General features: G+C 50.6%; 1 protein-coding gene across 1 annotated transcript in view; it reads right to left on the minus strand.

Annotated features, from left to right (window-relative positions):
• PANK4 (pantothenate kinase 4 (inactive)) overlaps positions 1–17245 on the minus strand; it is a 44797-nt gene that overhangs the window by 2593 nt on the left and 24959 nt on the right. The window contains exons 10-17 of the mRNA XM_029065160.2: positions 12507–12662; positions 8774–8886; positions 6180–6267; positions 4675–4826; positions 2630–2685; positions 1988–2037; positions 1218–1322; positions 282–382 (exon numbers count right to left, since the gene is read on the minus strand). Coding sequence (XP_028920993.1) covers positions 282–382; positions 1218–1322; positions 1988–2037; positions 2630–2685; positions 4675–4826; positions 6180–6267; positions 8774–8886; positions 12507–12662 — 821 coding nt within the window. The remainder of the gene's footprint in view (positions 1–281; positions 383–1217; positions 1323–1987; positions 2038–2629; positions 2686–4674; positions 4827–6179; positions 6268–8773; positions 8887–12506; positions 12663–17245) is intronic.

Below are 17245 nucleotides of genomic sequence, written 5' to 3' on the forward strand. Positions count from 1 at the left end.
AGATACAAAGTAATCAGGTTGGACACAGTCCCTGTCCCCACTGGGGCTCCCAGTCTTAATCCCCATTTTAGAGATAACAGACACAGAGAAGTGACTTGCCCGAGGTCACCCAGCAGACAAGTGGCAGAGTTGGGATTAGAACCCAGGTCCCTCTGACTCCCAGGCCCGTGCTCTATCCACTAGGCCAAGTAGATTCCCTAAGGGTCAGACCAGCTCCAGCCTGCTCTTCTTTCAGAGTCCTTTCCCCTACAGGTCTGGGGAGGAGAGGGGGAGACACTCACTGTATAAGCGGATCCATGGCGGCTATCCGTTCGGCCACGATCAGAGATTCGCTGTACGTGACGTCGTTTAGGGCGGGTCCGGAGTTACACGCTAGTATGACCTACGGCCAAGGCAGACACGTGCCACTTTACTAGCTGAGCGACTTGTCAGCACTACGACCCGTGAGGCACTTGGGAGTGAGAGATGGAGTAATTACAGCCTGTTCCCAGGCAAGGATAATTGCCTCAGGACCCTTATTCTCCCTGCTGGAAGCTAAAGCCCTCGGGGAAGGGAAGGTCTAGGCCGTGATGGGAACTAAGTCAAACACAGACACAACAGAGGCGAGGAGGATGGTGAAATTCTGGCCTGGAAGGGTTGGGGGGGATGTCTATGTGCATGAGAACTTCCATTCTAGGGGTCCCGATGTCCATCCGCTCGGGCAAATCTACAGTCGGAAAGGAATATGGCTTCTCAGGGAGAGAAGGACCTGTCATCCGATAAGGACGAAGGAGAATGAGGGCTTTCAACCCAGATGGGCAAGAACCACCTTCCTTAAACCTTTATCCTCCCATTCACCAACTATGCACTACGCCTGAAATTCCTTCAGTCCAAATACATATATTTGGAAGAGAAGTCTGTTTCATCATGGTTTGGAGGTTTATTTTATTTTATTAAAAAGGGGAGGGGATGGCAGAAGACCTAGTTTAAGCCAAATTTCCTAGGTTCCAGAAAAAGGGAAGTTCAGCCTGCAGCCGTAGGTCCGGGTCAACTGGGCAGATGGGCCCCCTGGCCTCGGTGGGCAACCCCCGACGCTGGCAACCCCATATGGGGTTGACCCACTTGGATTGTGACATGCAGAAGCTGGGGGGGAGGGGGAGGCGGGACGGCGCGCCGCTTGTATGGCAACAGGAGCGGGCCGGGACCAGATGGGTCCCCCAGGAGAGGGATGTGCTTACCTCCGTCCCTCGAAAGAGGAGCTCTCTGACCAATGGGAACACTCCCAAAATGATGTCTATTCCACTGTTATCTGCGAAAATTAAGGCACATTTATGAGGGGGACCCTGCAAGACAAAACCAGGGCGGTCAGTTCGGAGAGTCGCTTTCCGGGTGAGAAGAAAAGAAAAAAAAAAATGAAAAAAGCAGCAGCCGGAATGCCCACACATCGTTCTCTGGCACGCTAACAGACGTTCGGAGACTCACGTTCTGAACACCTAGAGGTGGGGGCTACACAATGGACGAGTGAAGGACTCAGACAGAGTCCTCAGTACCACCGTCGCCACCGTTGTGAGCATAGACCACCTGCCCCCTGGAGAAGTGGAGTCCAAAGCAATTCACTGCCTCAAGATTTCAAGACTGACCAGGTCAGGGAAATGCACGCCCACATACACACACACACACACACACACACACGACAAGAGTCTAGGAGTTAATAGCCAGGGAGGAGAGAGAGGAAGTGCTGGTCATTCCTCGCTCTTGCAAAGTTTCCAAAAATCACTTGGCTGAATCCTGTGCAGGCCATAAACCTCAGAACAGGCCTCTCCCGCCCAGCCCACAAGGCCACCCCAGCCTCTACTGCTCTCCATTCACGGGCCGAGACGCAAGCGACCCCATCCAATTCCCCATGGAACAAAAACGTGTCCCCCGCCCCCGGCCCCGCCGACACCCAGAGAGGAGAGGAGCAGGTCGCTTCTCCAGTCCCCCGCTCCATGTCCTCGGCTTCACCCACCTTCATTCGCTCTAGCCACACGTCGTACGAATCCACCAGCCAGGGTCGCTCTGTAAAGAAGCAAAACCGGGGATGCTGTTAATAATAATCCGGCTACTTGTTAAGGCTCACTATGTGCAAGCACTGTTCTAAATGCTGGGGTAGGTTAATCAGGTTGGAGAGAGTCCCTGTCCCACACTGGACTCACAATCTTAATCCCCATTTTTCACAGAAGAGGTAACTGAGGCACAGAGAAGTGACCTGCCCAAGGTCACACAGATGTGGTGGAGCTGGGATTAGAACTCGTGTCCTTATGACTCCCAGGTCCATGTTCTATCCATTACGCCTTTCTGCTTCTCCAACTTCCCGATGGTCGGGGGGGACTATCGGGCGTCACAGAGGCGTGGGTGAACTCCAGACCCCTACGCCACTGCGGCATGTCGGCCACGACCGCCCGTCCTAACACCCGGCTCTAGTCCCAGAGAGACGGCACCTCACCTCGAACCGGGTCTCGGCACCCACCCGTGAGGGTCTTTGGTGATAATGCTTCCCGTCAACAGAACGTTCATCGCGTAAGAAACCGTTCCCCCACAGACCCTCCCCGTGGCGGCCCGCCAGCCGGGCAGACTGGGACCCATGGACTCTAGACCAAGACATCCATACCTTGCAATTTCCTCTTTGCTTCTTCAAATCCAAAATGGGGCTCAGATTCCAGAACGCTATATGGAAGAGAGAAGAAAAAGGCCTACATGAATGCTTCAAGGTCGGGTCTCTTGACGCACGCAGTTTGAACGATACAGGATAGGCGAGCAGCAGACAGTCATTGCGCTGCTCTAGGTCTTGGGCCCAGGGGATTTAGATGAGGAGGGGGCTTGGGGGTACCACCCTCAGGGGACTGGAGGCCAGAGCTATGGGTGCCTTTCCAGAAGTCATTCCAAAAAGCCTTGGGGGAGGTGAGGAAAGGCAGAGTCTTTCCAGAATGTGGGGCCAACATGAGCATGGTCCCGTGGTAGCGGGAACGAGGACCTCAGTAAAATGAGTTGGGATGTTCGGCGGTTTTAGCGAGGGAATGTAGGACGTTGGAATTGCTCTTTCTACACCAAGGGGGCCCGTTCTTTTGACAGCCATCAGTCAAGACCACCACGGCGATGGACACGGGGATGGGGAGGGGGAGAGGGAAGACGGATGGACACGAATCCCTCCTGAAGCCCAGGGGGCAGCATTTGGGAAAAGGGGCCGACGGCCCGCTTCAACCAGGAGAGTCCGGCACCGACTGTCACAGAGATGTGATGGCTCCGCCGTGGTCGTTCGGGGGAGCGTGACCATGATCTTTCCCATGCCAGAGGAGAAGTTGATTTCATGAGCTCCATTGACCGTCTACTTGCCGGCCGGCTCCATGGGGCGGAGGGGCAGGATGAAGAACTGGGCCAAAGGAGCTCAGACTGGGAAAAATCTCCTGAGAAGGGACGGGCAGACAGCCCACCAGGGGCCAGCAGGATCTTTGGGGGCTCCACAAGGATCAGGGTCTTCGTCGTGGTCGGTAGACGTCTTCCGAAGCCATGTTAAACCAGGGGAAGAATCCCTGAACGGAAGGGCTGGGGCTGCACGGACGAGCAGATTTTTCTGTCAGAAAGGTCCCTTTGGGCCCTGTTATTGGCCTGGAGGGGTCGGGGATAGACTGTGTCCACTATGACTGTCCTGCACCCACGACAGTGCTCTTATCTCTGTGGGGCGGTCGCACCTCCGTTGGCAATCCAACCTTTGCAAGGCCCCACTTGGCATCACTGGGGCACCCTGGTCCTTGGCCCCGTCAGCTGGACAGAAACATTTTAGGGTGCTCCCAGCCCTTCCTACCCCCTCTTCCCTTCCAGAATCACCCCACGGGAAAGGGAGGAGGGGATTTGAGCGGGCAGGCGAAGACTCAAGGCCATCCCGAGATTGGAGCTGGCAGCTCAGTGAGGAGGAGTGGCAGTGGGCGGTACCAAGCTCCTAGACTTCCCCAGGGACACCAAAACCCCACAGCCCCAGCTGCACCCATTCTTGGGAGCAAACACACAGAGTTGGCAGTGGCACAAACTTCCCCAAACCCCTTTTTGCTGGAGGGGCATAGGAAAGTAACTCGGGATGTTGGGGGGAATCCTAAGCAAGTGAACAGGCCTACACGGGGCTGGCTCGGGGCATTTTGATTACGCCGCCTCGGGTCCTTAGAGCAAGGCGGAACACCTGCCCGGCCAGAAACTCAGTTCTCCCACCTTCCGGCCACCAAATCCCAGGGAAGATGGAAGCCGAGGTCCAGGGCTGCCTCGACGGGGCTCGGCTTGGATCAAACCCATGCCACGGGAATGCCTACAGACTCAGGCAAGACGCCAAAGCAGTGGGACTTAGTCCACTACAAGCCAAGCTGCCTGGGCACCTGTTGCCACCTGACAGTTATCTGGGGAGTCAGGTTTGTGTCGATAAGGCCTAGGCTGGGACCACAAGTTCTGGAAACCCAAAGCGACCAGTGTGGAGTTGTGGGGCGGGGGAGAAGGAGGAAGGGGAGAGGAAGAGGATTAAAAACAAAAAACAAAAACAAAAACTGGCAATGGGTCACTGGACTAAATCAGTTCGACGGGGTCACTTCAGACTTGTGTCGTGAGAAAAATAAATGAGGGGGGGAAAGGGGAAATTCTTAAAAATTGTGTGCTTTTAAAACATTTAACACCTACTCTGAGACTGCTTTTGCTCCCCAGTCAAAGACATTCCCAGCAAGAAGTCCTTTCACCAGAGCAAACTGCCTCTCCTCCCAGCCTAACGAATCCAAAGAGCTGATTACTCTTTGAAAACATTTTAACGCTATGCCATTTTCTTTCTGCTTTACCTGTAAAAAGACATGAGACACTGGATTTACAAATGAAAAAGTTCTCCTTACCCAGTCATGGTTGATTCAGTCCCCAAGACCACCTCCAAGCACTCAAGCATTCTCCTTAGGTTCATGGCCTCTAATGAGCCAACAAGTTACTGTTATTGACATGCTTAGAACAATGGGCAAAAAAACCCCTCTCTCCCAGGATGCTACTAAAAGGATAAATAAAACCGCTCCAATTCTAAGAGAGAAAAAGCCAAAACTTTCAGTCACTCAAGACCATCCACCCAGCCTGAAAGCAGAAAATTCAGCCGTGGGACTAGGGGGAAAAAAAGCTTTCTTGGAAATAAAGGGAAGCTCCCGAAACGTTAAATTGGAGATTCTAGGCCAGATCCCCTTTCTTAGTGCCGGCCCATCTCCAGTCTGACAGTTCTGAATTCTCCCTGGTCCCCACCCCAGGACCAAATTTCGGGGCCGCCCGGGGATGATTAGAGCCAGATTTTCCTCTGGCTTTTAGGTAAGACAGGCCCGTTAAATCCATCTCCCATCAGCGGTGATCGCCAAACGGCCTTATCTTCCTTAGCCGCTTGGCGATCACACGCTCGAGAGGTGTATGCTTCTTTCAGCTGTCCCTCTCTTCACATCGTAGCTTTGGAGGGTCAGGGTCACAGTCACCAAGGGGGCACGAGGAAGGAGAGAATGAGGAGTTGCAGACTATACTTACATTCCTCCTCCTGGCCCCGAAACTCCCCCATCATCAGTGGAATTTATCGAGTGCAAGCTCAGTGGACTGTAAGCTCATTGTGGGTGGGGAATATGCGTGTTTATTGTTACGTCGTACTATCCCAAGTTCTTCGAACGGTGTTCTGCATATAGTAAGCGCTCAATAAATACGACTGAGTGCCTGCTGTGTGCAGACAACTGTACTAAGCGTTTGGGAGAATTCAATACAAATGGAATTGGTACCCACATTGCCCATTCACAACGAGCTTACCCCGAGACCTTGTTCCACCTGTCTTACCCGGGTTTCTAAGTTTAGTACAGTGCTCCGCACACAGTAAGCGCTCAGTAAGTTTCATTGAACCTTTCCAATTACTCCATTCCGTTACTCTGCCTTTTGCCGCCTGGCCAAAGGAGGATTTGGACTCACTCACTGGGTCCCACGATCTCGGGCAAGTCAGCTAGGCTCTGAGCCCCACTAGCCAATACCCAGCAAGGCTGGCATGCGTTACTCGACCCAGTTCTGCCTCTGCTAACCCACTCCGCCATCCATCTGCCCGTCACCATTCAAGCCGGCAGGTTTGAGAAAACAAGCGAAAGTCTTCGGACTTACATTTCTGTCCACCCTGCAGAGCAAGCGGGACTTACTTTGGAATAGGGATCCGGGAAGTTGAATTCATTTAAGCAATGCTCTCTGGTATCCAAGAGGCTCCTTACTGTTAGCGTTCCATAGGCACTGGAGGAATAAATACCCAACCGAGAGGCCGGTTAGGATCTCACAGAGATGGGGCACCTGCAGATGCAAAACCTTAAGGTTGTCCCAATCAAAATTGGAACCCCCAACCCCCTCCCTTTAGACTACGACAGAAAGTTGGGGGTGGCGGGGGCGTCACTCAGCCTGGCCCCTTTGTGTGGGGTTGTGTTCATACAATCACCAGGTAGGCACTAAATAGGACAAGATCTGAATTTTCTCGTTCAAGACCTGGAAATTCCTCTACCACACGGGCACCAAGTCACTTGGGCTCTCCTGCTAGGCTGCCTGCCCCTTTCCAGCACCAAAGGAAAGGGATGAGGGATAAGCAGCGTGGCTCAGTGGAAAGAGCCTGGGCTTCGGAGTCAGAGGTCATGGGTTCAAATCCCGGCTCTGCCACTTGGCAACTGGGTGACTGTGGGCAAGTCACTTCACTTCTCTGTGCCTCATTTACCTCATCTGTAAAATGGGGATTAACCGTGAGCCTCACGTGGGACAACCCGACTACCCTGTATCTACCCCAGCGCTTAGAACAGTGCTCTGCACATAGTAAGCGCTTAACAAATACCAACTTTTTTTGTGGCATTTCTTATGCGCTTACTATGTCCCGGGCACTGTTCTAAGTACTGAAGTGGATACAAACAAATCGGGTTGGACACAGTCCCGGTCCCACGTGGGGCTCACGGTTTCAATCCCCATTAGAGAAGCAGCATGGCGTAGTGGATAAAGCAAGGGCTTGGGAGTCAGCAGGTCATGGATTCTAATCCCAACTCCGCCACTTGTCTGCTTTGTGATCCTGGCAAGTCACTTCACTTCTCTGTTCCTCAGTTACCTCTTCTGTAAAATGGGGATTGAGACTGGGAGCCCCACATGGGACATGGACTGTGTCCCACCTGATTTGTTTGTAACTACCCCAGCGATTAGTACAGGACCTGGCACATAGTAAATTCTTAACAAATACAATAATTATTATTTTAGATGAGGTAACTGAGGCCCAGAAAAGTGAAGCGACTTGCCCAAGGTCACACAGCAGACAAGAGGTGGAGCCGGAATAAGAACTCTTGACCTTCCGACTCCCAGGCCTGTGCTCTATCTACTACGCTATGCTGCTGGGGAGCGGGCCCTTGTCCCTTGGGTTTGAGCCTTAAGAGGGAGCTTCCTGAGGGTTCAAACTAATAATAATAATAATTATGGTATTTGTTAAGCGTTTAACTATGTGCCAGGCACTGTACTAAGCGCTGGGGTGGATACAAGCAGATTGGGTTGGACACAGTCCCTGTCCCACGTGCGGCTCACAGTCTCAATCCCCACTTTACAGATGAGGGAACTGAAACCCAGGGAAGTTAAGTGACTGGCCCAGTCACAGAGCTGACAAGTGGCGGAGCCAGGATTAGAACCCATGACCTCTGACTCCCAAGCCCGGGCTTTTTCCACTGAGCCACGCTGCTTCTCAACTCCAACCCCAGCCCCCTTGGGCTGCACCCTAAGAATCTGGATGCTGCCGGGTGCCAGGTGCAGCCAATGTGTTTTTGTCACCATCCTCTCCCGACGACCCCTCTGCCTCTCCAGCCCCTGCAGCAGGGGGCTCTGCATTTTAGGAACAATTTGGGGACCGCTTGGGCTCGGACATCATCAGTCGTATTCATCGAGTGCTTACTATGTGCAGAGCACTTTACTAAGCACTTGGGAGAGTACTATGCAATGGAATTAGCAGTCATGTGCCCTGCCCGGGAGGAGCTTGCAGTCTAGAGGGGACAATGCTGTGCCCTCTGATAACTGGTATCCCGCTGGGCTGCCGGCTACCTTCGCTGAACGAGCTGGCGCTGCCCCCTCCATCCCCACCCTCTCCTCTCACTGGGTAGGAGCGTGGTCTTGGGTGGCAGGTTGGGGCTTCCCGGAGAGAACTCGTTTCAGGGTGTTTCTCTGCAGGCGTATTGGGTGGCCACCAGCTCCCCCGGGTTTGAACCCCAACTAACACGCTGTGACCTTAGTGCATGGAACCAGAACTCTTATTCCACACGGCATCACTCCATCCTCAGCCACCCAACCCCCCTTTCATAAACAAATACCTCTGTAGGAAACATCAGGATCGTTTTGGGATTGAGGGGTGGTGGGGCCCCCTGGAAAAAGTATGGACTCGGAATTGGGAGATCCGGGTTCTAATCCAAATCTTGCCTGTGGCTTGTTGTGTGACCGTGGGTCAGTCACTTAACCTCTCTGGGCCTCAATTTTCTTATCTGTAAAATGGGGATGAGACACCTGCTGTCCCTCCTCTTGGGCTGTGAGCCCCAAGTGGTCCAGGGAGATCTGATTATTCTGTCTCTACCTTAGTGTCTAATACCAAATAAGGACTTAAAAACAGACATTTTTCCAAACTAATGTGGTCAGCCTACGAGACAGACACTTGCAAGAGGGACGGTGCCTAAGAGTCAGGGTTGTTGCTGTCCTGAGATCAGGCATGAGGAAATAAGATTCTGCACCGGGAACTTACAACGGTTGATGCCTTAGGGTCTGCAGCTTATTCCTGTACTTCTCCCGGAATTTCTCCGCCCTCTCGGGGGCATCGACTGAGTCTGGCTGGCTGGCCACGGCACGGTTCACTACCTAAGAGAAGCACAAGTAGGTTAACGGAGAACCAGGTTGCTCTCCTGCTGAAGGGCTGCTGAGGCTTGATTATGGCGTGCCGCACCTTGACGCCACTCAATAAAAAAGGGACGCCCCCCTAAAACGTTTACTGCAAATCATAAAGACACCCACGCCTGCCCTCCCCCCCCCACACACATGTAAGCAGGGCATGGATTTTGGAGACTTTAAATTCATTCATTCATTCAATCATATTTATTGAGCGCCTACTGTATGCAGAGCACTGTATTAAGCGCTTGGGGAGAGTACAACAATACCTTGTAACACCCCCAGCCCTTAAAACAGTACTTGGCACATAGCGCTTAACAAATACCAACATTATTATCATTATCATTATTAATAAACAGACATTCCCTGTCCACAACAAGCTTATAGTCTAAAGAGGGAGACAGGTATCAACATAAATAAGCTTACAGATATGTACATACATGCTATGGGACTGGGAGGGGGAAAGAAGAAAGGCAAGGCATGGCTACACAGAAGGGAGTGAGAAAACAGGAAAGAGGTGCTTAATCAGGGAAAGCCTCCTTGAAGAGATGTGTCTTCAATAAGGCTTTGAATTGGGGGAGAGTAAATGTCGCATTTGAGGAGGGAAGGCGTTCCAGGTCAGAGGCAGGACATTGGCAAGGGGTGAGTGGTAAAACAGGCAAGATCGAGGCACAGTGAGAAGGTAAGCAACAGAGGAGCCAAGTGCGTGGACTGGGTTGTAGTAGGAGAATAGCGAGGTAAGACAGGAGGGGCCAAGGTGACTTGAGTGCTTTAAAACTAATGGTGAGGAGTTTTTGTTTGATGTGTGGGTAGATGGGCAACCACTGGAGTTTTTTGTGGAATGGGGTGACTTGTCCTGAACATTTTTGTAGAAAAATGATCTGGACAGCAGAGTGAAGTAGAGACTGGAGTGGGGAGAGACAGGAGGCTGGGAGGTCAGCAAGGAGGCTGATGCAGTCATCCAGGCAGGACAAGATGAGTAACTGTATTAACGTGGTGGCAGAATGGATGGAGAGGAAAGGACGGATTTTAGTGATATTGTGAAGGTGGGACCAACAGGACTTAGTGATGGATTGAATATGACGGTTGAATGAGAGGAGTCCAGGATAATACCAAGGTTATGGGCTTGTGAGTCAGGAAGGACAGTGGTGCCATCTACAGTGATGGGAAAGTCGGGGAGAGGATAGGGTTTGGGTGGGAAAATAAGGGACTCTGTTTTGGACATGTTAAGCTTGGGGTGACGGGAGGACAACCAGAGATGTCGTGAAGGCAAGAATAAATGCGAGGCTGCAGAGAGGGGGAGAGATCGGGGCTGGAGATGTAGATTTGGGTATCACCTGCATAGAGGTGGCAGTTGAAGCCATGGAAGCAAATGAGTTCTCCAAGGGAGCGGGTATAGATGGAGGATAGAAGAGGCCCCAGAACTGAACCTAGAGGGACGCCCTTAGGGGGTGGGAGGCAGTGGAGGATCCCATGAAGAAGACTGAGAACGTTCAGCCAGAGAGATGAGAGTAATTCAGATGGGTAATTATCACCTTGTAGTTTCAAAAGCATCTGCCTTCCTTTTGGCTTTTGCCTACAAGTTTCTCCCACAAGGATATCTGCAGGGCAAATGTTTGCTCCCAGCATAGTCCATTCCAGGGTCTGTCAGTGGCCCAAATGGCACAAGGAAGGGCTCCGGCTTCTGGGGTTCTGGTCACCTCACTGGACGGAGGGGATCGGGCCCCCAGCGTCAGACCGGTAGCCTCTAGAGATCACCCGCCTCTTCGATTGACGGCAAGGACTTTACTGAGGTTTGGGAAAGGGGGAAAAATACTGCTCCTCTAAGACAGGACTGAGACCCTGACCACAGGGGTCTATGCCTTCCCAAGGAGATGCCTGACTCTAATCATAATATATCATGATTATATATTATGATATATTATACCATATTATAATAATAATTATAACAACTGTGGTATTTGTTAAGCACTTACTATGTGCCAGGCACTGTTGTATGCACTGGGGTGGATACAAGACAACTGGGTTGGACACAGTCTCTGCCCCACATAGGGCCCACAATCTTAATCCCTGTTTTACAGGTGAAATTAATCGAGGCCCAGAGAAGTGAAGTGACTTGCCCAAGGTCATAGAGCAGACACGTGCTAGAGCCGTGATCAGAACCCAGATCCTCCTGACCCCCAGGCCCGTGCTCTATCCACTAGGCCACGCTGCTTCTTTACTCAGAGTGGGGAGAGGGGAAACCCCCCAAGATACCAGACATATTTGGGAGGCATCTTATGATAATAATGTTGGTATCTGTTAAGCACTTACTATGTGTAGAGCACTGTTCTCTAAGCGCTGGGGTATACAGGGTAATCAGGTTGTCCCATATGAGGCTCACAGTCTTAATCCCCATTTTATAGATGAGGTAACTGAGGCACAGAGAAGTTAAGTGACTTGCCCACAGTCACACAGCTGCCAAGTGGCAGAGCCAGGGATTCGAACCCATGACCTCTGACTCCCAAGCCCGGGCTCTTTCCACAGAGCCACGCTGCTTCTCTAACGATGTTATGATGTTCGGACCTTCCGAGGGTCCCGCTCTGGATGACGGGGTGATTCTGTATGCCAATGCAAATGGCTACACCCACTTAAGCCAGAGTGGCAGAACAAGAATAGAGCTGGAATCTGCCTACGTTTCTCCAAACTTTTGGGGAATTAACTATAATTTGAAATAAAATTTACACTGAGTGGCAGGAGGACATGTCTTTTCAACAATATGCCCCCAAAATAAGGTAAGCTAACACCAATCAGCCTTTGACATGACCGCATTTTCTCGAAGCTATATAGTTTTTCCAGTGTTTTTTCCAGGGGAATGAAGCCTGCATTATGACAAAAGTTTATCAGGCTGGAAGTTTGATTTTGCTTTTTTTTCTTTTTTCCTTAAACATCCTGCCTTCTAGCATGGAAGAGAAATGAAGAAATTATTTAAGTCAGCTCTCTTTCCTTCTCACTAGTACAGAGGAGCAGCATGGCTTCATTCATTCATTCAGTCGTATTTATTGAGCGTTTACTGTGTGCAGAGCACTGTATTAAGTGCTTGGGAAGTACAATTTGGCAACAGATAGAGACAATCCCTACTCAACAACGGGCTCATAGTCTAGAAGACGGGTCACATGGCTTAGTGGAAAGAGCACAAGGCTGGGAGTCAGATGACCTGGGTTCTAATCCGGGCTCCACCACATGCTGGCTGTGTGACCTTGAGCAAGTCACTTCACTTCTCTGGGCCTCTGTAACTTCTGTTGTAAAATGGGGATTCAATACCTGTTCCCCTCCTACTTAGATTGGGAGCCCTCTATGCGAAAGGGACTGTGTCTGATCTGATCATCCTGTGTCTTCCCCAGCACTTAGAACAGTGCTTGACACATAACAGTCATACGAGTTAAGCACTTACTATTACCAGGGCACAGAGACACCCCCCCCCTCAAATCCGGAGTGGAGAGCGGATGACAGTTAATGGAGCCTCCCGGGTTTCAGCACTCCTCCTCTACCCTTAAAGCACCAGCTTAAATATCTTCCCAAGGCTTTCCTCTCCCTCCTGCCCCAACCCTTACCCCGTCGAGGGCCTCCTCGAAACAACTGAGCCAATACTTCCGGGCCATGGCGTCATCGGTGAGGTCGACGGTGTCGGGGGTGTAGGCCGTTGGGTCCAGGAGCAAGGGTAAGTTGACCAGAGGCCGCTCCAAACGGTCCATCTCCAGCATATCGAACTGTTGGGGAGGGAGAGCAGAGGGGAGAGGGTACACCGCCATCACAGGTGGGTTCACAAGAGCCCCATAACATCTGTCCAACTTTTACAATGAGCACTTTCCCCTTGGGGCCTAGAATTGGCTGCAGCGCAACAGCGAGGCTTAGTGGATAGCATCCGGCCCTGGGAGTCAGAGGGTCATCGGTTCTAATCCCGACGCTGCCGCTTGTCTGCCGGATGACCATGGGCAAGACACTTTACTTCTCTGTGCCTCAGTAGCCTCATCTGTAAAATGGGGATCGAGACTGTTTGAGCACCCACATGGGAAAGGGACTTTGTCCAACCTGATTTGCTTGTAACCACTCCAGAGCTTAGTACAGGGCTTGGCACATAATATGTGCTTAACAGATATCATAATTATATTATTATTATTATTGGTATACTTCACCTGTAAAGTGGAGATAAAGACTGAGAGCTCCAAGAGGCACAGCAACCCGATCTGTCTGTATCCACCCCGGCACATAGGAAGCGCTTAACAAATATCACAATTATTATCATCACCCCTTAGACTGAGAACCCTGATTTGGGTGGTCCAGGGCAGACAAAACATGGCCTGTGACTGATCTGATTATCTAGGGATTTACCACAGCCCTTAGCACAGTGTTGACCAACAGCAAGCCCTTAATACTATTAAAAAAGTTCCGCTGCTTAGCTACGCTGGTTTGGGCTTTGTTTTCAGGGAGCAGGGAAGGATGGTCGGACCCAAGCCGGCTGCAAAGATGCACGCATTAATCAGCTTGACGGCCACCAGTTAGTCCTTGACTGTCCCGGCTCTGACCGAAAGCTCTGGGACAGGTATGGCTGCAGGCTGCCCAGCTGGCAACCTTCTCAGCCTACCAGGTGATGACTGAGGGGAAACTGAAGGTCTTTGTGCCAGCCAAGGGGTGAATTTTGGCAAATCCCACCGCATCTCTTACTAGGGCTGGGGTGCCTAGAGTAGCAAACGCTGCTTTGGCTCAGTGATTGCAATGCAAGCCCATAAGGTAAAGAGGAAACAGGATGATAAAGAAACGATTTGCAGCTCTGCCCTGTCAAATGGCAAGCATAGTGACGATAACAATAATAAATGTGGCATTTGTTAAGCACTTACTACGTGCTAGGCACTGTATTCAGCGCTGAGGTGGATACAAGCAAATCAGATTGGACCCGTTCCCTGTCCCACATGGGGCTCACAGTCTTAATCCTCATTTTACAATGAGGTAGCTGAGGCCCAGAAAAGTGAAGTGACGTACCTAAGGTCACAAGGCAGACAAGTGGCAAAGCCGGGATTAGAATCCAGATCCTTTTGACTCCCAAGATTGCCCTCTATCCTCTAGGTCACTCTACAGGTTCCTGGCATTTGTCACGTCAAGGAAGAGGCTCATCAAGGATCCTGGTAGAGTGACACTTGGGAACAGCCACAGAGGACGGTTTCAACCACACCTGTTCAGAAGTCTACTCGGCAAGGAGTTCAAAAGTTCCATTTCCAAGGTAAAGAGAATGACTTCACAGCTCTATTTTTCTACTTTCATTACAGACCTTTGCTGGAGCCTTCCTCCCCAAGCCAGCCCCAAGAAACAGGTGTGCAAATTTAGGCAAGACCAATTTTCTGTTTGGGCTTCGATTTATTCGGTTGCACTTCTTTGACAGCCCATCAGTCCACTTTTAGAAGCAACCAGCCGGATGGCTTTAGGTTAGAAAATCCCAGCTGGTGCACTTGACCTTCCTGAGAATTTCTGGGTTAGTTTATGAGAAGGTTTTGTTAGAACGGTACCCAGACACCTTTGTCAAGTCGGACCAACGGCCGGGACTGAATTCCACGGACGACGGATGGAATGGCCCGTGGTAAATAACTCAGGGGATCAAGACTTCGGGTCCGGGACCCCGGGAGGAGGAATTGATGACACTGCTGGTGGTTTGCGTGGCGTCATTCCCAAGCTCTCGCCTCCGCGAGGCCTATTCCTCCCAGAGCACGGCAAGCACGAGGGAGGCGGCGGGGCGGGCAGTACTGCCAATCGCTGCAAAGGTTTGCATTAAAACGTGGGCACATTTGCGGCCAAAGTCGAGACACTTTTCACAGATCAGTTGTCTTAATCAGCTCCCTTTGCTCTCTGTAAGGTGTGTCTAATCTTTGAGAATTGGTCATCGAGCCCCCAAGAGTCCCCTGCCATTTCCAATACGGTTATCGATTACACATATGACAGTCTGTGAAATTGGTTAAGGCCACCCTGAAAGAGCTGTGAAATCAACTGTCTTGCCCCCGACTGATGCTTTGCTAGGATTCTGCATTTTTGTGAATGAGGATCAAACACAGTACCAGACATCAGGCTCTCCTCATCACCTTGGCTGTATCTGGGACTGAGGGTTGAGGAGCATGTGTGTAAATTCATTCAATCGTATTTACTGAGCGCTGTGTGCAGAGCACAGTACTAAGTGCTTAAATGGCTCCCTGAGGCACAGCCTGCCCGCTGGGCACCACCTCTGCCCACCGTGTTGCTACCCACAGGCTGGGCAGGTGCATCTCCAGTTTCCGGAGATGCGAGTGCCCTACATTCACAGAGAGGGACTGAAGATAAGAGAGTCCAAGAAGCAACAGGGCATATCAAGTGGCTTCTGGTCACACTGCTCGGTACTACCTACACCCAGGGAAAGGAAAGACTGTGAGCTCATTATGGGCAGGGAATGTCACTTTTTATTCCATGCCCATAGTATTTAGTACAGTGCTCTGCACACAGTAAGCACTTAATAACTATGAATGATATATGGGTGAGAGTTAGGTGATGCCTCTGGCCATCCAGCACGGACATGTGACAGACACACGATGAAGGATGAAACAATGACAGTCATATCCCCGAGGCCGGATCCAAAGAGCCACGTGGCTGAAACCCACAGTCGGCAAACTCGGGAAGATTGGAGGGACATAAACAGAACATTGGAGAGGGAAGAAAAATAAACGTGTAGGAAAAGGAACCACCATGCTAGACAAGGAAGAACAGTGAGCGAAGATGGTGATGGGAAATGGTGCGGGGGAACCACATCACTCTTCCCTTCCTTCCCCAAAACCCTTCACTGCCCAAAGGAACTGGATGGTACAGGTATGGTTTATAGAACTCAAGCCCCTCAATTTGAAGTAATGGATTTAATTCCTTGGAACTTTTCCTGAAAGACCTCATTTCACACAGTCACTGCGAAGGACTCTTGAGATAACCTTACTTTAAGAGGAGGGGCTTTGGGGCAAAAGGATTCAGATGGAAAGTGGCTCAAAACAGGCTTTCCAAGGGAGTTCCCAGCCCCCTCCCATCAAAACTGAGAGATAAAATTAGGAGTTGTGATTTAGCGCTGCATTAAAGCCATGAATTACACTTATGGGGTTTTATTGCATGGTATTTGTTAAGCGCTTACTATGTGCCAGGCACAGTTCTAAGTGGTAGGGTAGATACAAGCTAATCAGGTTGGCCAGATCCATGTTCATTCAGTAGTATTTATTGAGCACTTACTATGTGCAGAGCACTGTACTAAGCGCTTGGAATGTACAAATCGGTAACAGATAGATACAGTCCCTGCACTCTGATGGGCTTACAGTCTAATCGGGGGAGACAGGCAGACAAGAACAATGGCAATAAATAGAATCAAGGGGAAGAACATCTCATTAAAACAATAGCAAGTAAATAGAATCGAGGTGATGTACATCTCATTAACAAAATAAATAGGGTAATGAATAAATAGGGTAATGAATAAAGAGGGTAATGTTCCACATTACCATGTTCCACATGGGGCTCACAGTCTTAATCCCCATTTTATAGATGAGGTAACTGAAGCACAGAGAAATGAAGTGACCTGCCCAAGGGCACACAGCACATAGCAGCAGAGCCAGCATTAGAATCCAGATCCAGATCCTTCAGATTCATGGGCCTGTGCTCTTTCCATTAGGCCACACACTGCTTCTCTGTTTCAAAGTACTTATTGTTGATTTGGCAGCCAAGGACAGAAACCCTGCTTCTTCCTCAATTGTACATCCTCTGAGGGCGGGGACTGTGTCTAGCAACTTTACTGAATTCTCCCAAGCACTTAGTACCGTGCTCTGCTTACAGTAAGTACCCAATAAGTAACCACTGACTGATCTGGCCCAAAGAAGTGGCAGAAGCTGACCTTTATTCCCCCACAGAGAAGTTGGGGGGGCAGAGTATTGGATAAATAGGTCTCAAGCAAAGCAGTGTGGCCTACTGGAAAGAGCACAAGCCTGGGAGTCAAAGGGCCTGGGTTCTAATCGCAGCTCTGCCTGCTGGGTGACCTCGGGAAAGTTATTTCACTTCCTCTGTGTATCAGTTACCTCATCTGTAAATTGGGGATTAAAACTGTGAGTGCCACATGGCACATGGTCTGTGTCCAATCTGACTAGCTTGTATCTACCTCAGCCTAACACATAGTAAGCCTTGCTCTTGTCTGTCCGTCTCCCCCGATTAGACTGTAAGCCCGTCAAACGGCAGGGACTGTCTCTATCTGTTGCCGACTTGTTCATCCCAAGCGCTTAGTACAGTGCTCTGCACATAGTAAACGCTCAATAAA

Source organism: Ornithorhynchus anatinus, chromosome 5 (genome assembly GCF_004115215.2).
Source record: "Ornithorhynchus anatinus isolate Pmale09 chromosome 5, mOrnAna1.pri.v4, whole genome shotgun sequence".
Lineage (NCBI taxonomy): Eukaryota > Metazoa > Chordata > Mammalia > Monotremata > Ornithorhynchidae > Ornithorhynchus > Ornithorhynchus anatinus.